The 22,708-nt window shown below is 42.3% G+C and overlaps 1 protein-coding gene across 1 annotated transcript; it reads left to right on the top strand.

The window, feature by feature from the left end:
• The first annotated feature begins 269 nt into the window (after nt 1-269).
• GAS1 (growth arrest specific 1) lies at nt 270-3,575 on the top strand. Its single transcript, XM_073344999.1, has one exon. The coding sequence runs from the start codon at nt 1,219-1,221 to the stop codon at nt 2,173-2,175; it is 957 nt and encodes a 318-aa protein (XP_073201100.1). The 5' UTR covers nt 270-1,218; the 3' UTR covers nt 2,176-3,575.
• Nucleotides 3,576-22,708: the final 19,133 nt, after the last annotated feature.

Here is a 22,708-nt window from a genome sequence, read left to right on the forward strand (position 1 = left end):
TCTATCAGTAAAATTTATAATGAAATTTATTTTACAGCATCTTTTAATAACGTATGCCATGATGTTACATCTCAGGTAACTTCTGTAAACCAAACGCTGCTTTGTGACCGCTGGAAAACAGAGATGGGTGCAAAGCTTTGCTTGATGCAAACAGCTGCAAAGTTTCTCCTTGAAAAGCTGTGTTGTTGTGTAGCAGTAACTGTGGGCGCCTCCTTAACAGTAGGAGGGGCTCCTCGGGGGCTGCTGTCAATCTCGTTAAGCCTTTCCTTTCAAGCTTTGAATGTGAGCTGCCCGCCAGCCCCCCTTTCTCCCGTAGATCGTAAAGAAAAAAAAAGTTTCAACAACAGGCTGGACCAATAGTAAGTCGAAAAGCAGGGAAAGGGGGCCGAGCAAAGGGAGAAAAGTGGAGAAAAAGAGAAAGAGCGACTAGCGCGAGAGAGCGCAGGCTGGGGGCATGTGTAAAAGGAGAAGAAGCGTTGCTAATTGTTTTGTTTGTTTGCTTTTCCATGCATGCATAATGAGGCTTCATCAGAGCACGTTGCTGCTGCTCGGAGGCCACTTTTGTATTTAAAGCCTTGCAAGGAAAAAAGCTCCACAGAGCAGCTTGCGAGCTTGTTGACAACAGAAGCAGCATCAACCGCAGAGACAGAAAGAAAAGGGAGATCCTGAGCCAGCTATTTTTTTTCCCGTTCTCAATTTTCTTGCCAAAAAGGGGATTTCTTTCCCCGGCTTCCCGAAAGTGCAACAGTATAAGCGAGCGGAGCCGGGACCGTGAATGGGATCGGAGCGGTGTGTGCGGCTGGCATGTGCGAAGATGCTGAGAGCGCAGAGTTGAAAGCTCCCGAAGCAGCAGCAGCAGCAGCTGGGCATTTATTTTGTGCAAAGAGGAAAGAAAGGGATCTGCATGAGAAGCAGGACAGCACCATGAGCTCCCCCGGCGCAGCCTGCAAGCCCCCGAGTGCACTCAGGAGCCGCTCTCCTCCCAGCCCCCAGTTGCACTGATTAACTAAGGGAACTCTTGCGGCAACAGCAGCCCGGGACCGGGGGGTGGGGGTTGTACTGCAGCCCGCTGTTCCAGCCGCGGAGGGGCCGCGTGGATGGATTGATGAGGGGAAGCCTCATGCACACAGCTGGCAGGAGTTTTGCAAACTTTTCCACGGGCAGCTGCTCCTCCTCCTCCTCCCCCCATCGACCCTCTCGCAGCCGCCGCCGCCCGCAATGGTGGTAGGTTCGCCCGCTGTGCATGGAGGAGGAGGCGGCGGCGGCGGCCGCCGGTGGCTGTTGCCGGGCGCCTGGCTGTGGCTGACGGTGGTGCTGGGCGCGGTGTGCCCCCCGCGGGTGCACGGCCGGAGGCTGATCTGCTGGCAGGCGGTGCTGCAGTGTCAGGGGGAGCCCGAGTGCAGCTACGCGTACAGCCAGTACGCCGAGGCGTGCGCCCCGGTGCTCCTGCAGCAGCACCCGGCCGGCAGCGCGGGGGCCGCCGCCGCCGCCTCCTCCTCCTCCTCCCGGCGGCGGTGCCCGAGCCACTGCATCGCGGCCCTGATCCAGCTCAACCACACGCGGCGGGGCCCGGCGCTGGAGGACTGCGACTGCGCGCAGGATGAGACCTGCTGGGCCACCAAGCGCGCCATCGAGCCCTGCCTGCCCCGCACCAGCGGCGGGGCCGGGGCCGCGGCGGGCGGCGGCGGCGGCGGTGGCGGGGTGATGGGCTGCACCGAGGCCCGGCGGCGCTGCGACTGGGACAGCCGCTGCAGCGCGGCGCTGGGCCGCTACATGGTGTCCTGCGGCAAGCTCTTCAACGGGCTGCGCTGCACCGAGGAGTGCCGGGCCGTGATCGAGGACATGCTGGCCGTGCCCAAGGCCGTGCCGCTCAACGACTGCGTCTGCGACGGGCTGGAGCGGCCCATCTGCGAGACAATGAAGGAGAACATGGCCCGCCTCTGCTTCGGGGCCGAGGCGGGCGGCAACGGCGCCGGCAGCAGCGGCGGCTCGGACGGGGGCCCGGAGGATTACTACGAGGACGAGTACGAGGACGAGCCCAGCCCGCGGGGGCGGGACGAGCCGGACGAGCCCGGCCCCCAGCCCGGCTTCTCCGCGCCGGCCAACAGCGCCGGCCGCGCGCCCGCCCCAGCGGCCTGGACCGCGCTGGCCTCCATTTTGCTGCTGCTGCTGTAGCCGCCGAGTCCCCATTTGCTTCAGGGCTGGCGCGCGGCGCTTGGGACACGTGGGGGGATCCCCGGTCCCAGACGTGCCCCCTGGGATTATTTAGGGGGACACTCCCCTCCCCCATCTCCATGGTCGTTTATCCGGACACGGCCTCTCTCTCCCTCCCCACCTCCCGCAATACTTCTCTGCACACCCTCTCGCCAGCACCTGCCTGGACCTTTATCTTAGGCACTGTCCTCCCCCCGCCCCCCCCCGCAAACACCCCCCCCCCCGCCACCAGTTAAAATCATTTCGATGGCGACGATAGCAGTTTATTGGCCTTGTAAACCGGCCCCTGTGTTCTGCACAGGAGATGGAGAGAGAGATGGACGGAGGGAGGCGTCCAGGGCCGTGGTGTGGTTTGGCTTGCGTTTAGCGTGCACTATGCAATTTGTTCCACACCCCGGCTTGTTGTTAGCAGCAAGCCAATGAGTTAAGAAGAGGAACCGTTAGCAAAACTACTGTAGGTCCATTACCATCCCACCAAAACAAAAAACAAACAGTAAGGTGCTAATAGTTGTTAGTATTCCACATGAGGGTGTGAGAGAGAGGTGGGAAACCCGAACTTGCTGCCAAAACAACTGCCTTACTGGTTATAAGTAGCCAACAACTCAAATTCAAGTACCGTTCTCCGTATCACCATTCAAAATATTCACAGTGATGCCTGAAAGAGGATTAGGTTTCAATTGCCTTTAATTAACTGGAGGGGGTGAAAAGTTTGGAACAAATCGATGGGATCTCAGCCTCCCCTCACATTCACTGTCCCCATAACAAATGCTTGCTAGCAAACATATCTTTTTCTTCAACCTAACCAGAAAAAATGCAGATTTTTCAGAATTGTTGGCTGCACTGAACAATGCAACTTTTGTCTTAAAGGAGCTCTGCACTGCCATCTTCGAAAGACACTTTTTAAACTCAAGAACTTGTATGTACAAATATTCTGAAAAGTTATATTGTGTCTAGCCATATCAGGGTGCTGACCTCTGGTAAATCTTATATAAAATGTATTTAAAACTGGGGTTTGTTACCAGTCACACTACTTTGTATATAGAATTTTATAAATTGTATGCTTGGGGAATAATTTATTTTTAAAAAAATTAAAGTTTTAAGTTACATCCTATTTGCCAGATAATTGCATTTGCTGTTCTTTTCTGGAAAGATACAGATTTCATTTTATGTGTAAAGGGATACAAGCAACAATAACTCAGTGAACTGTTCTGCAGAACATCAAATGTACAGTGTATTTTATAGTTTTGAAGTTAACTTTCTTATTTTAAGAGACTTTATGAACACTGTAGAATTGTATAAATGCATTTCCGAGCTGCCTTAAGGTATTTTTATAGAAGGCATAAAAGATCCTATGTTTTAAATATCTATGGCTTTGTGTATTTCTTAAATGTGTAAATTAGTAAAGGAAGAGTTTTAAATATGGATGCATGATGATGTCCAGAGACATTGCTATTGAGTGAATTGTCAGTCCTGTTTGGGGGAACAGGGGAGGAAGGATAAATAATAAATAAAAACTCAGTATCTCTCTATGGTACTTTAAATAGATGTCAGTTACTGTTGCTCTTACTTTAATGAATAATTGGACATAAGTAGTAAACAGGACTTAGAAAATACTACCTTCAAAGCATGTGGTTGATTTTTGTATGTGTTGGCATGGTAACATACCAGTGCAGAGCTGTGTAAAGCAATGCTCAGTTTGTCTTCCAAGGACTCTGTTCCTATATGTGTATAGAATTATCAAGAGAGCAGCTCTTTCCTTATGAAATGGAGGATGGTATTCCCACTGATGCTGCAAGAATTTCATATACATGCAAATATCTTGCCACACATACAGTGTCTCAAGCAACTTTCAGAAATATTTAGATTGTATACAGTAGATTGTTGGCATTTGCAACAAAATTAATGAAAGTTTGCAAGTCAATTCGCCTTTCTCCACAGTGAAGAGTGCAAAAGTCAACAAACTAGGGTGATAAACAATTACCAGAACTTGTAATACTGTTCTTTGGAGTTGTTTTGCATTGGGCTGAAGCCTGGTTTTCTGCCAGAGCTACTGATCTACACTCAAACGCCCTTAGATAAATAATTAGACTCTTAAGCTGTGTCGAGTGCTGATACACTTGACCTTGTAAATAGAAATGTTTGCAGTAGGAATAAACTCCGGCATTGGAAAATCTTTTAAACATTAACACAAAGGAGGGAGCTTGGTCCTCTGGGGATTTGAGTTTGAACCGCGCCAAGCTAGGCACTTGCAAAAAAAAAAAAAAAAAAGTTTGTTTATCTTCTATTCAAGCTGTTTATTTAAAGCTTTTAGTTTTAAATGCGGTGATTGGAAGGCAAGACAGAAGTTTAAAAGCCACCACAAATAAACTTTGACTGAGGGGGCGACAGATTAGCAAAATAGTGTCTTTTTCATCTTAACAGATCTTGGGAGAAGATAAACGCACATCTGTCTAAACAACGAGGAGTCCTTGTGGCACCTTAGAGACTAACAAATTTATTTGGGCATAAGCTTTCGTGGGCTAAAACCCTGGCTAAAGCCCTAATGAAGTGGGTTTTAGCCAGGGTTTTAGCCCACAAAAGCTTATGCCCAAATAAATTTGTTAGTCTCTAAGGTGCCACAAGGGCTCCACATTCTTTTTGCTGATACAGACGAACACGGCTACCCACCCCTCTGAAACCACATCTGTCTGTTAAGTCAAATAACACAATTATAAATCCCCGTTTCTAGGATCAGTTATTTTAGATACTTTTTTGGGGGGGTCATTTCTTTAGTTCAGATGGTTTTGCTTAATTTCATTAACAATTGAACTGATATTCACACACAAGCATTAAAAAAAAAAAAAAAACCCACCTCCAAAATAGTTGTGATGCCGACCAAGCCTGTGAGTATTGTGTGTGGCTATGAGCTAAATTCGGGTGTTTTTTTTTTTAAAGTCACCTGAACGGTTGAGTAAACTTATTGTTAAAATAAAGCTGAAAAGGTTGTTTCTTTAGGAAGAGAACAAAGAGGAGTTGGGAGAGACTTGTAAATGGAGTCAGCTTGCTTTACAAAAATGCTGAGTTTGCAATCCTGTAGGTATGATCTTAAATATTCTCCCCAGTCCTTGAAGGGATATTCTTAAACATATTTTCAGTTAATCAACTTTCTGTGTCCATTCAGACTATTTTGACTCATTTTAAGTGAAAAAATTAAGTCCCACCAAAAGCCTCTGTTTTTCCTCAGTAAGGAGTAAAGGCATTAGCACTAGAAAAGGACTGATAATTAACTGCTACAATAAACTCAAGACTTGATTTTATAGGCCCCTGTCAAAAGCATCTGCCTGGAATAAATCAACACTGAGCACCACTGTGGAGGGAGGACACGAGTCTTTATGCTTCCTTCCCTGTAGAAAGTGTACACTGATCGGTGGCTCCTTTTAATTTAAATAGTGGTACACGAAGCACAGCCATACGCGCTGCATCCTGTGGTCTTCGCCTTATGAAATAATAATAAAAGTAAGTTGGGTTATCAGAGCGAATGCTCCTGACAGAATGAATCAGCTACCCGGAGTGTATTGGCCTGTATCCCCATGCTGCGTAATTATACAGGGTGAACGTCTGTCATATTTTAAATTCAGAGACAGGGAAGGTCGGAAGTTTTCGAATTTCTCAGGGGAGCGCTGTGGGCATCACTAGAAGAAGAAAGGACGTCATTCCTAGCAATCTCTTCCGGGGAGAGAAGGAACTCTGTTCCATGCCATGTAAAATAATCCAGTGGCTTCAGCCCCCTTTTTATTCCCAGTTACCAGGTTTGATTTCTTGGTGACAGTTTATTTGTCTTTGGAGGCACTCCAGTGACAAATGTTTAAGGGAGTGTGGGACAATGGTGGAGAACAAGGAGGCAGTTCATTGAACTGACAGTGACCATACAGTAAATAGAGGCAGATTCAAGCTTCACTGGTCACCCAAGCTCACAGCAAAGCTTTTGTACACCATCACAATAGCCATAACATAAGGTCTCTGTTTATTTTAAACAATATATACCAATGTATGCAGGCAGGCAGAAGTATCCCAATAAATAACTATGATGAAACCAAGATTTATAATAAGAAAAAATGAAATAATTGATTTTGGCCAGAGCATTTTTACACTCACATTGGAAAGCATGCAAGGTTATAGTTACAATGGACCTACCTACGCTGTATGTAACACTTATCCGATCATTGGATCATGCATTGCCTACACCTATGTGTAACAAATGTGTACTACGTGGGTGGCAAGAGTATGCAAACTATATATGCATAGAACAGAAAACAACCTATCTCGATGCAATGTAAGATAGCTCAGTATTAAAGCAATATTGTCTCAGGTCGTTGTTGTTGTTTTTAAAGTACCCTGCGTTGGGTGGGGGCGGGGAAATTGTAAAGAAGCCAAGATTTTCAAGAACAAACTTGGAACATATAACCATAGCGTCAGCTTGAATCATGGAAAACATGCTCTACTGACTTGTAGGACCTGCCTCTTCAGAGCTGCTAAAAGAGATTCCGGTCGGTATCCTTTTGGCCCTGCACACCATACTACTCTCACGGAGTGCCCCGCTGCAATACACATGCAAATACAAGTTAAGTAGGTAGACTCGCGGCACAAAACATTTCCAACTGGAAAGATCAGTGCTCCTATGTGAGATTTCAAGTCTGTTCAAGGGTATAAAGGTATAGAAATCTATATGATTTGTAAGCAGCAAAGTCGAAAGTTACTGTATTTGACTTGCGGCATTGGCCGTGGTAGACAGTTGAAAAGGCTCACATTGACTGTCTGAATGACATAAGTAATGCCCTATTTGCATAAATACTTTCTAAGGCATCCATTTAATCAATTTCTTAAATAACAGAATGATCTACTACAAAATAGTGGACTGTATACACTATATTTTGGCACAAAGATGGTCATTCTCCCAGTAGTAACCAGGGGCTCTAAATAAATGATTTCAACAATGTTTTATTAAAGGAGGACAAGAGCCCTCGAGCTGCATTAATCGGGGAGAAGTCGAGTGGCACTTTTGTTATGGAAATGTTAAGCACATAATAGTTCAGGCAAACAATGTGGAGCCACTTCATTCTTTCAGCCACGCTGACACCTCTTAAAGAGGAACTGCAGGGAAGGATGTGGGAAAGATTTGCTTTCTGAGGAAGCTTTCAGCTAATATTTTGGAGGGTTACCTCCAAACCCCTTTTAGTGTGAATGGAACTGAAGGGTTTAAACAACCAGTAAGGAGAAATGATTTAGGTACTTAAGGCTAGTGACACCTCCTGACTAAAAGCAAGTTGAGATACTTTTGACAAAACAGTTTATGAAAGTTCTATGTGTGACTTTATGATGAGTCCAATGGATGTTATTCTACAGGGCTGGTAGATATCTCAGCTGCATATATTATATACAGATATATTATATAAACACATCATGGTATAGAGCTAACCTGATACTCTCAATACACCACAGAGAGAGAGGCACTAGGGACAAATGAGAATAGGGATGTACCTGGGCCAGGATTAAGTAGGACTTGATAGAAGGTGTAGATAAGGTGCTTAAATGTGACCTGGTAAGAGACAGGAAACCAAATAATGCTTTGGTGAAGAAGTTGATGCTGGAATGTTAGGAGAGGAAGCCAGTTTTAATAGTGATATTATGAATAGACTAAAGGAAGGGAAGGTGAGTTTGGGAGCCCTTATATGAATAGAGATAGCCTATGAATGGATAAGGGTTGGAGAGAGAGGCAAGGGCAGATTTTGTTGACAAGGAGAAAGAAGCAACACAGTTCACCGAGGGATTGGATGGGAGAGAAGTGGGAGTAAAGAAATGGTAAGAATTTAACAGTAGTTTTACAGGCTTGGAAATGGGAAGGGTAGCGAGGTTATCAAGTAGAGACAGAGAAAGTAGAAGGATCAAAAAGAAAGGTGACAAGTTCAGTTTTGGAGAGAATAATTTTGAAATGGCATCTAGAAATCCAAGATGTGCCATAGAGGCAGCTAGAGATGTGAAACTGGCCAAAGCGTTTAAGAGTAATGAGTAATTAGACTGAATGAGTAATTAGATTGAAGCAGAGATGGTGATGGTTGAAGACAATGGGAAGAGATAAATTACTGGAAAAGAGTGCAGCAATGAATAGGGAATCAATAACAGAACTTGGAGGGACAGTACCAGGTAGGAGAGGAGATTGACTATTAAAGGAGATTTTGAAAGAATGGTTGATAAAGTAGAAGATAAGAGAAAACAGTGCTGCAGAAGCCAAGGGAAAGGTCTGAGGAGGAGAGAGTGATCAACAGTATTAAGAGCTGTAGACCAATTAAGAATGATGAGGCTAGAGAAGCACTCCTTACATTTAGCTTGAAAGAGGTCATTAATGTCTAGAGTGGAGGGGAAAGGGCAGAAACCAGATTGGAGAGTATCAGCAAGAGATTAGGAGGAGAGGAAATGAAGGCAGTGAGAGCTAACCCTTCACTCCAGGATTTTGGAGACAGAAGGGAGAAAAGATATAGAATGGTAGTTAAAGAGAAAAATTTCTTCAAGATGGGGGGAATGTGTGTTTTCAAGCAGAGGAAAATAAGCCAGCAGTGAGAGAGCTGTTAAAATACAGCAGAGGAGAGGAATTAGAGAGGATCTAAGGCTTACAGAAGTTAAAAGGAGTGGGCTCCATGGTACAGGCTGAAGTGTAAGAGGCAGAAAGTAGAAAATAGAGCCAAAAAATGAGCAAAGAAGGAGATTTGGAATGGAGTGGGGGAGAAAGAGAATTCTTGTCCGATTATGTCAATTTTGAATAGAAGAAATTAGCTACACCGTGGACAGAGAAGGATTACGTGGAAGAAGGGGACAGCCATCTGGGAAAAGGGTTTAAAAAGATAATTGGGATTATAAAAGAGATCTCTCTTCTCCTTCATTATGGGAAATATTTAGGCAACACCAACACAGTATCTGAGAACATTTAAATATGCAAAAGACTTCACACTTCCCCAATACATCTTGCCATCTTGTATCTTGTTACCACAATGTGCATCCTGAGAAAATATGGTGCTCGATGTCATCCCAAAACACATATAATGGAAAGGTATCATCAAAAACTACAAAAATCAAGTCACATCTGTTTAAAATGCATTGCATTAAAATCCTTCACAAACATCTTTTTCTTTTTGTGTTATCATAGAAATATAGGGCTGAAAAGGCTGTCAAGAGGTCATCTAGTCCAGAGTCTCTCAATCTTTTTGATACCAGGGACCGGCTTGCTTCTTTCCTAAACTGTGTCAGGGAGATCTCAGAGACTGGCGCCGGTCCACAGGCCAGTCATTGAGAAACACTGATCTAGTGCATTTCACCATGCTAAGGTAAGATTAAGTATATCTAGACCATCTCTGAAAGGTGTTTGTCTAACCAGTTCTTAAAAACCTCAGAGATGGGGGTTCGACAAGGTAATTCCTAGGAATTCCTCTAGGTAACCTCTTCCAGTGCTTAACTGGAACTGACTATAGTTAATTATAGTTAGAAAGTTTTTCCTAATATCTAAATCTTTCTTGCTGCAAACTAAACAGATTACTTTTTGTCTTATCCTTGGTGGACATGAAGAGCAACTGATTACCATTCTCGTTATAACAACCTTTTACATATTTGAAGACTGTATCCAGTGTGGGGCATCACAAGTTACAAAAGATGTGAACAAATTGTAGAAAGTCCAGAGAGTGCAACAAAAATGATAAGAGGTTTGGAAAACCTGTGAGGCTTGAAAAAAACGGGTATGTTTAGCCTATAGAAGAGAAGGCTAAAGAGGGTTGTAAATCTGAGGCCTCACCAGTGCCAACTACAGGCAGACAATTACCTCCTTTGGCTTACATTCAACATTCCTGTCAATTCTTCTCAGAATGACATTTGCATTTGTTGCTACAACATTGCACTCTGGGCTTATATTCAATATGTGATCCACTATAAATTCCAAATCCTTTTCTGCAGTAGTACTGCCTACCCAGTCATTCCCATTTTTTACTTGTGCATTTGATTTTCCTTCCTGTATGTAGAACTTTGCACTTGTGTTATTGAATTTCATTTTATTGATTTAAGACCAATTCTCCAATTTATCAAGATCATTCTGGATTCTAATCTGGTCCTTGGAAGTGTTTACAATACTTCCCAGCATCATGTTAGCCACAAATTTTGTAAGCATACTCTCCACTCTATCATCCAAGTCAGTAATGAAAATATTGAACAGTACCAAACTCAAGACAGACCCCTGCAGGACCCCGCTCGATATGTCCTTTCAGTTTGACAGCAAACCATTGATAACTACTCTTTGAGAATGGTCTTTTAACCAGCTATGCACCCACTTTATAGTAATTTCATGCAGACCATATTTCCCTAGTTTGCTCATAAGAACATCATGTGAAACAGTGTCAAAGCCTTACTAAAATCAAGAAACATTATGTCTACTGCTTCCCACAACCATTAGTCCAGTTATCTCATAAAAGAAGGAAATTAGACTGTCTTGGAATGATTTGTTCTTGAAAGATACATGTTGGCTATTTATTACCCTATTCTCCAGGTTTGAACAAACTGAATGTTTAATAATTTGTTCCAGTATCTTTCCAGCTATCAAAGTTAAGATGACTAGTCTATAATTCTGCAGGTCCTCTTTTTTCACTCTTTTAAAAAATAGGTACTATATTTGTCCTTCTTTGGTCCTCTGGGATATCACTTGTTCTGGAAGATAATTGTTAATGGTTCAGAGACTGCTTTGCCTGGTTCTTTAAGTACTCTAGGGTGAATTTCATCAGACCCTGCTGACTTAAATACATTCAACTTATCTTAATTTTCTCTAATTTGTTCTTTCCCTATTCCGGCCTGAGAGCCTTTCTCCTTGTTATTAATATTAATTATGTTAAGCATCTGGTCACAATTAATCTTTTAAATGAAGACTGAAGTAAATAAGGCACTAAATGCTTCAGCCTATGGATTCCTTCATCATTCTCTTACTTCCAATCTATTTATAAAACTTCTTATTGCCTTTTATGTCCCTTGCTGGATGTAATTCATTTTGTGTTTTAACCTTTCTGATTTTGTTCCTACATGCTTATGCTGTTCTGTTATACTCATTCTTAGCTGTTAAACTCATCCTTGTTTCCACTCTTTGTATGATTCCTTTTTGATTTTTAGATCCTTAAAGAGCTCCTTGTTAGGGGGCTTATTCCTTCACCCACTTACTTCCCTGGTCCTTCTCGCATGAACAGAGAGCAACAATACCCGAAGTCCAAAGGTGCAAACAATTCGATGTTTTATTGGGTTGAACTTCCAGCAAGCATGATTCCAGTTTCCTTCCTTAGTATCCTCCTTCCCAGCTCTGACACCACAGAGCCTTACACCTGTGTCCCTGTTCCCATTCCTACCCTTAGCCAAACATGATTCCAACTTCCTTACTCCCATTCCCTGTTCCCATTTCCCCCTTTAGCAAAACATGATTCCAATTTTCTTACCCCCATTCCCTGTTCCCATCTCCCTTACCCACATGCCCACCCCCACCCACTCACTTCCTCATTGACTACAGATGATATAGTAAAACTTGAGTTCTGCTTAGCTATACCTTAACCAATCATTTTCCTGAAATTTAACTAACCAATCCTAACATATTGTAACATGATTATGTAACCAATTATATCCCACCACCTTAATTAGTTTACACCCAGCAAAATTAATTATACAGCAGACAGGAACAATCACAGAACCAGACAGAGATTATACAGACGAACAATAGCAAAGTGGGAACTACAATGACAAGACAACACAGAAGTGAGGATTTCACATCCCAGCTATTGATAAGTGAGTTCTTGCCAGACAGGATGCTATCAAACTAAGTTTCCTTTTACATTTTCTAGGCACTTCCCTTTCTCTGGAGGTGATAGGAATACAATCCTGTCCTGATAGTGCCTAACAACCCAATAGCACCTTATTTCAATGTGACTAGTTTGGAATGTGAGGATGTGACCATTCGCTTCCCAGCTTATGGCTGCCTCTGCTGCTTAGCCAAAGGCCTGAGCCTAAGCACAGGGCCACAAACTGTCACAGTAAGAGAAGGCCCTTACACCAGCAGACAGTGATTTCTTTCTTTTATACCTCTAGAACTAGCCAAGTGATAAGAATACACCTAAATTCTTAGAGTATAGGCCTTTACAGACAGGCCTGAATATCTATATCCTAACACTTCTGATGCAGCCACATCCGTCTCTCATAGGCACTAACTCCATGGGTGCTCCAGGGAAAAATTAGCGGGTGCTTAGTACACACAGGCAGAGAAGAGGAGGGACTGAGGTGCACCAATGCAGGGGTGGCCCTCCTTGTCCCTTCAATACCTTGGAGTTACAAGTTCATTCTAAACTTGTTTAAATATTTTTAGTATCACATTTTAGTCACTCTTGGTGGGACCTGTGACCCTAATTCATTTAGGCACTTTTGAAAAATCTCACCATAAATTCTTATGCATCTAAATGTATTGTGGGTATATATTGGTAAACAGGTATGTGATACAAGGAGAAGAAAAAGAAAAAACAACAACAACAACTGGATCTATCCCTGTGTGTCCTGGTCTTGCCCTTCAGTGGCTGGAGGCCTCAAAAGAGTATATACATGAATGGAGGTGAGAAAATAACCATAACGAATAATTTACTCAACAAATTTAGCCTTTATTTATGATATAAAATTCCATTTTCAGTTACTCAGGTCTAGATTTCAGTGAAGTTACTCTGGATTTACAACAGTGTAAACAACAGCAGAATTTTGCCCATGGCATTATTTCAGTTCTTGATCTGAAAGACTGAAACTTTTATATTAAGGAAAGTTTGAAGAAGCCACAGGGGCTTTGGACTAATGAAGTTAACCCTGGGTGGAAACCTACAGTATCTAGCATGATTCGTATTGTGACCAAAGCATTTTTGTGTTGAGACACTAGGCATGTTAGAGTCCAGTTAGAGAAAACAATTGTTATTAGACACAAGTTATTTCTCTAGTGAAGGCAACGGTTCAGGAACAGGGAATAGAAAAGAACAATTGGGGAATTTTAGAAATTATTTATCTGTTGGGCCATACAGGCTTTGCCTCTGACTCCATTCCTGGAAAACTTGGGCTAACCTGTAAGATTTAATGACTGGATGTAGAGTCTAAATGTAATTTTTTATCATCATATTCACAAATAACTGTAAGGGTGCTCAGGCCTAGATGGGAAGGGTGTGGGCTGAGTTTTCTCTGGTTTGTCTAAATCCTTCAGTGCTAACGAAGGCAAGGGCTTTTAGGAATCACGCTCCTCTTCCTGTATCAAGCACCTTGCCATCCTGTATAAAGTATACCTGCAAATATACAGCTTAAAATTCATTTTCCACAAACACTCATAGGAGCAAAGCTCATTTTCTTGAATGTTTTCAGAAAGTGGACACAAAAGGGACTAATGGAATATTATTTTTAAGTTTGAGCAAATACTTGCAGAAATGTTTTTGCATTATTCACCTAGCTCTACACGTTATCCAAGGGTGACCACACTGGAGCCTAAAAGCCAAATGTGGCCCACTGCTGTTGAAATGGAAATGGACAGTTATTCTGGGAGTTGTAGATCTGCCCATTAAGCACCAAGGACAGCTGAGAGGGGAACAACAAAAGAGCTGTATGCAGGCCCCCAATCTGGACTTGATTTTACATCACCCCTAACCCAGAGTAAGGCCTAAGGGCTACTCTAAACTACACCTGTTTTTCATTGTCCTCTGGGACTGTCACGTCACTGGAGATTGCTGGATCAAAATGTGCTCCAGCCATACTCCCTTCCTCCCTTGGAATTTCTCCTATGACAGGGGATTAAGAGAGGGTGGCATAGAATGGGCTATGCCAGGTCCACTGCATCTGAAAATTCTTCCACAATGTGGCAGCTTTGAGTCTCTTTTTGTTGCCAGAAAGGGCTTAGATCTGGCCCATAGTCTGTTTTGGCAGGGCCTACATTAAAAATAAGGATGGCTATAGTAAATCAGATATGGCCTTTGGGCTCCTGAAATGTTACTAATATGACCTAATCAAAGCATATTGAATTAACAGGAGTCCTTGCATTGACTTCAGTTGTCTTTGGATTGAGCTCATGGTCCTTAATTAGGAAAAATTTACAGCATAAACAATTCTGCAATTAACTGGGATGGGTTTTTTTTTCTTTAGTTCAATTGTCACTTCTATATTCTGTCTGAACATCATTTAAAAATGGGGCAGAAATATAGATTGCTTAAAATCTGGAAATAATGTACAACTCTTTTATTGTCTGTTTTGGTTCTATATGATGATAATAACAAGTACGCATGATGCCATTGTTTCGGAAATGTTAACATAGAAGCTCATGATAGATTTGAATGTTAACATTAGATTTAATGAGAGTACATATCTACTGCAAAAACACCAATGAAAGTGCCAAGGCTCAAGGCCAGAATAAAAAGCAATGAAACCAAAAATGCTGTTTGCTGGGAAATGGTGACATAAATTGCTCACCTTGGGAGATAATAGGTAGCTATCACTTGGCCAACAACGTAATCTAATTTATGGAGGAGAAAACTATTTTTTCTTATCTGAAGTTTCAAAATAGTAAAATCATAAATCCTTAGGAGGGGGGTCATGATTTCAAAGCTAATTTAGCCTTTTACATGCTAGTAGCTCTATTCTATTATCTATTATACTAGTCTGGAATTCCTTGTGTAATGCAGAGGATACACGCGCACACACACATTTGCAAAGAAAATCATTAATGCCATACTACGGCTGGGATTTTAAATACAAAAATCAAAAAACCTAAACCTACCAACCAACTAACCAAACAAAAAACCAAGAAAAAACCAACAAACAAATGGAGGAAAACTTTAACAGGTTTACTTTTTAAAAATAACTACTTATAAATAACTGTGGCTAAATGTTTAGTGTGAAGGAAAAGTAATAAATGGTATAATATGTCAGCTAGGCTTGCTTTTTTCCTAAGTTTTCTATTCTCCCATTTGTTTCAGATTTGTGGAAAAAAAGAAAAAGAATGTGAAAGACACGGTTTCAGAAACACACTGCCACTTTAAGAGGATACAACATGCCTATTAATAATTGTATTACTCCTCTATTATTGTTAAGAATAATGAAGGAATGGCAGCACTGGCCCCGAGCTGAATTTATCCTGAAATGTTTTCAATTAACTCTTGGCACCGTCAGGAAAGCTTCAAACCTTTCCCATGCTGAAATATGGAAAATCTGCAGGGAACATCTCAGCAGGAGTGGAATTTCATTAAAACAAGCACATCATAATTCAACGACTTCTGCACCCTCTTTAAGCCTTTCTATTGATAAGGAGTCTGAGGTGATTTTTATGGATTTGCAAAGAGAAATGATTTCATAAGATCTTTTCAGAGAGTTTGTTTTGGCCCAGGCCTTTGAGTTATCTGCTCTCTGATGAAAAAATGGTAAGACATTTGGCATAACTGTGACTACTAGATAAGAGGCAGAACTGACGAGACTTTAGGAGAGACTTTATCCTTCAGACAACTCCTTTCTGTAGTCTCTGTAGGAACTACACAACTATTTTTCCCAGATCTTTTAAAACTGAAATGCCATTGTAACAGAATGACCCATCTGGAGAGCAAAACAAAACAAAAACCATTTAAATTTCTTTGTAAATATACATTTAACTATATGTATCTCAATGTAATAAAATTTATATTCTTGTGTCCACGACAAACAAAATTACCATCTATGCGGGATTTATGAAGGAAATCTTTTAAAAGGTGGGGAAAGTACAATATTTATTCAGTGCAAAGTACCTGCTTTGTGTTTTTTCCTGCCCTCACTGTTCTCTCCCTTTATCCCTTTTACATCTTCTAGGTGGTCAGTGGTCTCCTCTTCATGACGCATCCAAAGAGTCAGGAAAAAAGAGAAACAATTACACATTTATAAAACTACTGGCATCCATTATTTCTCACAGGAGATAAAACAAAGACACAAGTGCTCCTGTGGGTAGACACCAGACTGGGTATAAGGAGATCTGGGATCTGTATTTGGTTCTGTCACTGTGAGACCTTTGACAAATGATTCAACTGTCCCCTCAGCTTCCCTGTCTTTAAATGGAGATATAATACCTACAGAAATGGGTCTCAACTTTTTCATCACTTGGGACCCCCAAAACACCCAAGGTTTCTTGATATATCCCACCCAACCATGCTGTCATATACCAGATATAGATGGCCTACAAAGCTTCCTTTACAGAGAGATACCAGAGATGTGACTTCCATGAGTTACTTCAATGCACTGCCAAGTGTGGCTGAGCTATTCTCAGGTAAGGTATGTTACACAAAGAGCTACGTAATCGCAAATACAGTTTAGCATTCCATTACATCCCCCCTTCAAGTTTTGCATTCCTATCACTTACAAAATGTCCATTATCACACTGTCTTTAAAGTCCAGCATCCAGGTTTCAGAGTAACAGCCATGTTAGTCTGTATTCACAAAAAGAAAAGGAGTACTTGTGGCACCTTAGAGACTAACCAATTTATCTGAGCATAAGCTTTCGTGAGCTACAGCTCACTTCATCGGATGCGTGCTGTGGAAAGTGTAGAAGATCTTTTTATACACACAAAGCATGAAAAAATACCTCCCCCCACCCAGATATCTCTGAATCATACTGGCTTTCTAATTACACGACCTGACCGTATAACAACTTGGTCATCCAGCTGTCCACTAGTTGCACTGACTCTCTGTGGTCAGTTTGGAATCTTTGAGTCATCTTCTTGTTCTACATCTATCATCTCTAGAGTTTGCTCTGTTGATTGTTCTTTCTGAGGAACAAACCCTAGATGTTGCTGATTTCTGTTGAACTCTCCACTATCAGCCTCTATCACATATGATCTGGGCAATTAATTCCTTTTCTTTATGACAGCTGGCATTCCTCATCCTTTTTCTCCATCCAGTTTGATGCAAACACAGTCATTAGGTTCTAGACTAAGCAGTTCTCTAACTAAATGACATCTGTTGTAAAAGTGTTCATAAACTCTTTTTGCCTTTTTATTTGATTTGGCTATTCTCTTCATGTCTGGCCACTTTGGAGACTGGAAAAGAACTTGAGTCAGAACAGTAGTTCTGAGTTGTCTTCCCATCAGGATTTGTGCTGGAGGTGTTGAGTCATGTAGTTCAGCAGAGCAAGGAATGCATCTTCCTGCTGTAGGATTTTCTTGGCTGTCTGTACAGCTCTTTCAGTGTCTTCATTCACTTGTGGGTAATGCGGGCTGCTAATAATATGGTCAAAATCACATTTAGTTTGGAATTACTTAAATTCTTCCAGGGTGAATTGTGGTACCTTGTCCATCACTAGTTGGTCTTGAATACCGAAATGAGTAAAAGTGCACTTCAGTTTCTTGATAATACTGTGCCACATTATGACTTTCAAGTACATTATTTCTAGATACCTGCAAAAATAGTCCACTACAACCAGGTAATGATGTCCTCTGAATTCACATAAATCTGCAGTTAGTTTCCTCCAAGATCTATCTGGTAGAGGTATTGTTTTTTAGGGTTCCTTGCATTGTGTTGGTCTGTTAGTTCTGCAACGTTCAGATGCAGATACTTTATGTCCTTGCTGATGCCTGGCCATCACACTGGCTGGTTGGTCCATTCGCCGCATTTTGTTAGTATTTGTTGTCCCTCATGGATGAGGTTTAGGATTTGTTCTCTCATTTCATTTGGAATTACAATGCAATCTCCTTTAATCATGAGTCCATCTAACTTGATAAATTGTCCACAAAGTAGCTTCTTGTCATTTCCAGATGAAGTAAGAATTTTGTTTATAGTTGAGAAAGATTGTGAGATGGGGACCATGGGGGGGGAGAAAATGTTTGTTTTGGGGGGTTGAGTTGTTAATGCGGCTGGTGGGCAGACTGGTACCCTGTGAGCCTATCGGTTCACTGCATGCTAAGCAAGGCATCAAGCAATCCTGAGGTAAGTTAACCTATACTAGTGCAATCACATTTATTGTGCTGTCATTCCCCATGCACTGCTTCTCCTCTCTGATACCTGAATGCTTGTGATATGTCTTGCCCCGATATTCCAAATTAACAGAGTGTTGCTATAGAGTCACAGAGGCACACTCATGCCATTGGAATCCTCACCAGTTAGGTAAGGGAAGAAAAAGTCCCATAGGCACCAACTTCCCCTCTTTCCCGTGAGTGCTCGAAACAATCAGAATAACAGTGAGGATTCCCCCCCCCCCGACAGAATCTTATTGCTTGAAGGGACAAAGTGGCCTTTCCTTACTCCATTTAGAGAGAAGATGGAGGCACTACTTCTTCCCGTTCCTTTAGGAGGCCTACAAATAATAAAATGGATGGATGGAACTCCATGATTCAGGGATTAGTCATGACATTTAGAGTCCTTTCAACCTCAGGATACCTGAATTAGTAGTGAACATAAGTAGTTATGAGTGTCCTAAGTGAAATGAGTTAGCTATCTCATTCCAGTTCCCAGCTGATAAGTTTCTATATCACAAACAACTGCCAAAAATTGCCATTAGTTGGCACTTTTGTTGGAAGGCTTAGTGGGGAGACAAAGAATTGAATGTCCAAAGGAGAGAGAATTATCTTTTTTCCCCATATAGAAGGGCTCTCCCGGTTAGTATTAAGGGTAATACTGGGTGGTCAGGGTCTGGAAGCCTGCACTGATACTGTCCATGCTGCATCAGTTCTGTGGATAGAGGACTTCATGATGAAGTGGTTAAAGTACAGCAGTGTGGTGTCAGAAGGTCGGGCTTCTTTGGTTCTGATAGAGGTTTGCAGCATGACTGGGCAAGTCACTTATCCTCTCTGTAATTTGATTTCTCTAAAAAGTTGAAGAACGTACCAACCACATGGAGTGTTGTGAGGTTTAATTCATTAATGTTTGTTAAGTACTTGGAGCTCCTCAGGTAGAAATTGCTATAGAAGTAAAAATTGTTAAAGGAACACTATCAACTTGAAATCTAGAAATTTTTTTTAAAAAGTGGTTACTTATCTCTGAATCCTTCTACCAATTTTTGTGCTTTTACAAATATATTTCCTATCTTTTAAAATATTTTTCATTCCCCTGCTGCTGTGTGGACGACCCACACAAGCAGCAGAAAATTACTGTAGTATGCAAATGGAACACTGAAACTCACTACACAGAGAGTATTGTCAAATGCACAAAATATATACACCAAATATCTTTTTTTCCCTCTAATGTCTTACAAATAAGAGCTAAGGTGATTATAACTAACAATAAAGTTAAAAATAACTTCAGAGATGTTATCTATCTGGCATCTTTCATAAGCAAGCAAGCAAGAAAAAAAGGGTGCCCTTAATTTTGTTTTTTAACATGATATCAGTGCACTCTTTGAAATTCTCGAGGGCATCTTTTATAAAATTGAAGTTAGTTACAGATTCCTTCTATGAAAAAGGTTTTCCTATCAACATTCTGCTCTATTATTTACATCGTATAAAATGACTGTTATTGACTCGTGTCAAGACATCCACCCTATTAATCAAATTTACAAAACCCCATGAATTCTCTTTCCATTTGTTTGTTTCACCTAGCAGGTATCCTAACACAGCCCGGGCCTTCTGCTGGGACAGTAATCTTCTTATGGACCGTCAAAAGAACATGATACGGGACAGGAGAGAACAAATCATTGAGCATTCTGAATTAAGGGCAAATTCCACTTCAGTCTCTCACTCCCACAGACAGATTTCTCACACTCTCATCCTTAACGTTCTCACAACTCACACACCCATCTGGCTCCTGCCATAGATTCATAGAATCATAGAATCAAAGAATATCAGGGATGGAAGGGACCTCAGGAGGTCATCTAGTCCAAACCCCTGCTCAAAGCAGGACCAATCCCCAACTAAATCATCCCAGCCAGGGCTTTGTCAAGCCTGACCTTAAAAATATCTAAGGATGGAGATTCCACCACCTCCCTAGGTAACGCATTCCAGTGTTTCACCACCCTCCTAGTGAAAAAGTTTTTCCTAATATACAACCTAAACCTCCCTCACTGCAACTTGAGACCATTACTCCTTGTTCTGTCATCAGCTACCACTGAGAACAGTTTAGAGCCATCCTCTTTGGAACCCCCTTTCAGGTAGTTGAAAGCAGCTATCAAATCCCCTCTCATTCTTCTCTTCCATAGACTAAACAATCCCAGTTCCCTCAGCCTCTTCTCATAAGTCATGTGTTCCAGTCCCCTAATAATTTTTGTTGCCCTCCGCTGGACTCTTTCCAATTTTTCCACATCCTTCTTGTAGTGTGGGGCCCAAAACTGGACACAGTACTCCAGATGAGGCCTCACCAATGTCGAATAGAGGGGAATGATCACGTCTCTCGATCTGCTGGCAATGCCCCTATGTATACATCCCAAAATGCCATTGGCCTTCTTGGCAACAAGGGCACACTGCTGACTCATATCCAGCTTCTCGTCCACTGTAACCCCTAGGTCCTTTTCGGCAGAACTGCTGCCGAGCCATTCGGTCCCTAGTCTGTAGCGATGCATGGGATTCTTCCGTCCTAAGTGCAGGACTCTGCACTTGTCCTTGTTGAACCTCATCAGATTTCTTTTGGCCCAATCCTCTAATTTGTCTAGGGCCCTCTGTATCCTCTCTCTACCCTCCAGCGTATCTACCTCTCCTCCTAGTTTAGTGTCATCTGCAAACTTGCTGAGGGTGCAATCCACACCATCCTCCAGATCATTAAAGATATTGAACAAAACCGGCCCGAGGACCGACCCTTGGGGCACTCCACTTGATACTGGCTGCTAACTAGACATGGAGCCATTGATCACTACCCGTTGAGCCCGACAATCTAGCCAGCTTTCTATCCACCTTATAGTCCATTCATCCAGGTCATACTTCTTTAACTTGCTGGCAAGAATACTGTGGGAGACGGTGGCAAAAGCTTTGCTAAAGTCAAGGAACAACACATCCACGGCTTTCCCCTCATCCACAGAGCCAGTTATCTCGTCATAGAAGTCAGTTAGATTAGTCAGGCATGATTTGCCCTTGGTGAATCCATGCTGACTGTTCCTGATCACTTTCCTCTCCTCTAAGTGCTTCAGAATTGATTCCTTGACGACCTGCTCCATGATTTTTCCAGGGACTGAGGTGAGGCTGACTGGCCTGTAGTTCCCAGGATCCTCCTTCTTCCCTTTTTTAAGGATGGGCACTACATTAGCCTTTTTCCAGTCGTCTGGGACTTCCCCGGATCGCCATGAGTTTTCAAAGATAATGGCCAATGGCTCTGCAATCACATCCGCCAACTCCTTTAGCACTCTTGGATGCAGCGCATCCGGCCCCATGGACTTGTGCTCGTCCAGCTTTTCTAAATAGTCTCGAACCACTTCTTTCTCCACAGAGGGCTGGTCACCTCCTCCCCATGCTGTGCTGCCCAGTGCAGTAGTCTGGGAGCTGACCTTGTTCGTGAAGACAGAGGCAAAAAAAGCATTGAGTACATTAGCTTTTTCCACATCCTCTGTCACTAGGTTGCCTCCCTTATTCAGTAAGGGGCCCACACTTTCCTTGACTTTCTTCTTGTTGCTAACATACCTGAAGAAACCCCTCTTGTTACTCTTAACACCTCTTGCTAGCTGCAACTCCAGGAGTGATTTGGCCTTCCTGATTTCACTCCTGCATCCCCAAGCAATATTTTTATACTCTTCCTTGGTCATTTGTCCAGTCTTCCACTTCTTGTAAGCTTCTTTTTTGTGTTCAAGATCAGCAAGGATTTCACTGTTAAGCCAAGCTGGTCGCCTGCCATATTTACTATTCTTTCTACACATCAGGATGGTTTGTCCCTCTAACCTAAATAAGGATTCTTTAAAATACAGCCAGCTCTCCTGGACTTCTTTCCCCCTCATGTTATTCTCCCAGAGGATCCTGCCCAATTCCTCTCCCTATTAGGCTCTTGCCATGATTTTCCTATTTAAAAAACAAAATTTGCATTTTACCTTCTCTGTTCTTGGCCCCTCTAGCATTTTGGCATCTGGTTTAGAGTTCTGTTTCCTCTCCTTGTGCTTTCCCGTATTTGGAGAGTTTAAAGCAGTACTGTGTGTAAGGCAGCGATTCCAGAACTCACTCACTCATCATCAATTCAGTATCATAATCATCACTACTGTGGCACTTATGAACACCAGTGGATGATCTGAACTCCATTGTGAGAGGCACTTTCTTTTTCTTTTCTTTTTTAAAGTGTGAGAGAAAATAGGTGACTCAGCCATGAGGGTTATAACCTACTCCTTTTAAAAGGTTCCAGGGGATCTTTAACTTCCCTTTCAACAGCCATCAGAAGCAGGAAAAAACCCACCTCTATTTAATATCTTATCTGTAACTGTACAGCAACACATAGCAATACAATGGAGTGTTCACATTGGGCATGTTGAAATACAGTTGTGAGGAATCAAAATAGCTGACACAATGCTGGCCAGGACTGATGGGTC

This window comes from Lepidochelys kempii, chromosome 5 (genome assembly GCF_965140265.1).
Source record: "Lepidochelys kempii isolate rLepKem1 chromosome 5, rLepKem1.hap2, whole genome shotgun sequence".
Lineage (NCBI taxonomy): Eukaryota > Metazoa > Chordata > Testudines > Cheloniidae > Lepidochelys > Lepidochelys kempii.

Coding starts and splice junctions, on each gene's coding strand:
- GAS1 (XM_073344999.1), top strand. CDS start 1,219: ATGGTGGTAGGTTCGCCCGCTGTGCATGGAGGAGGAGGCGGCGGCGGC.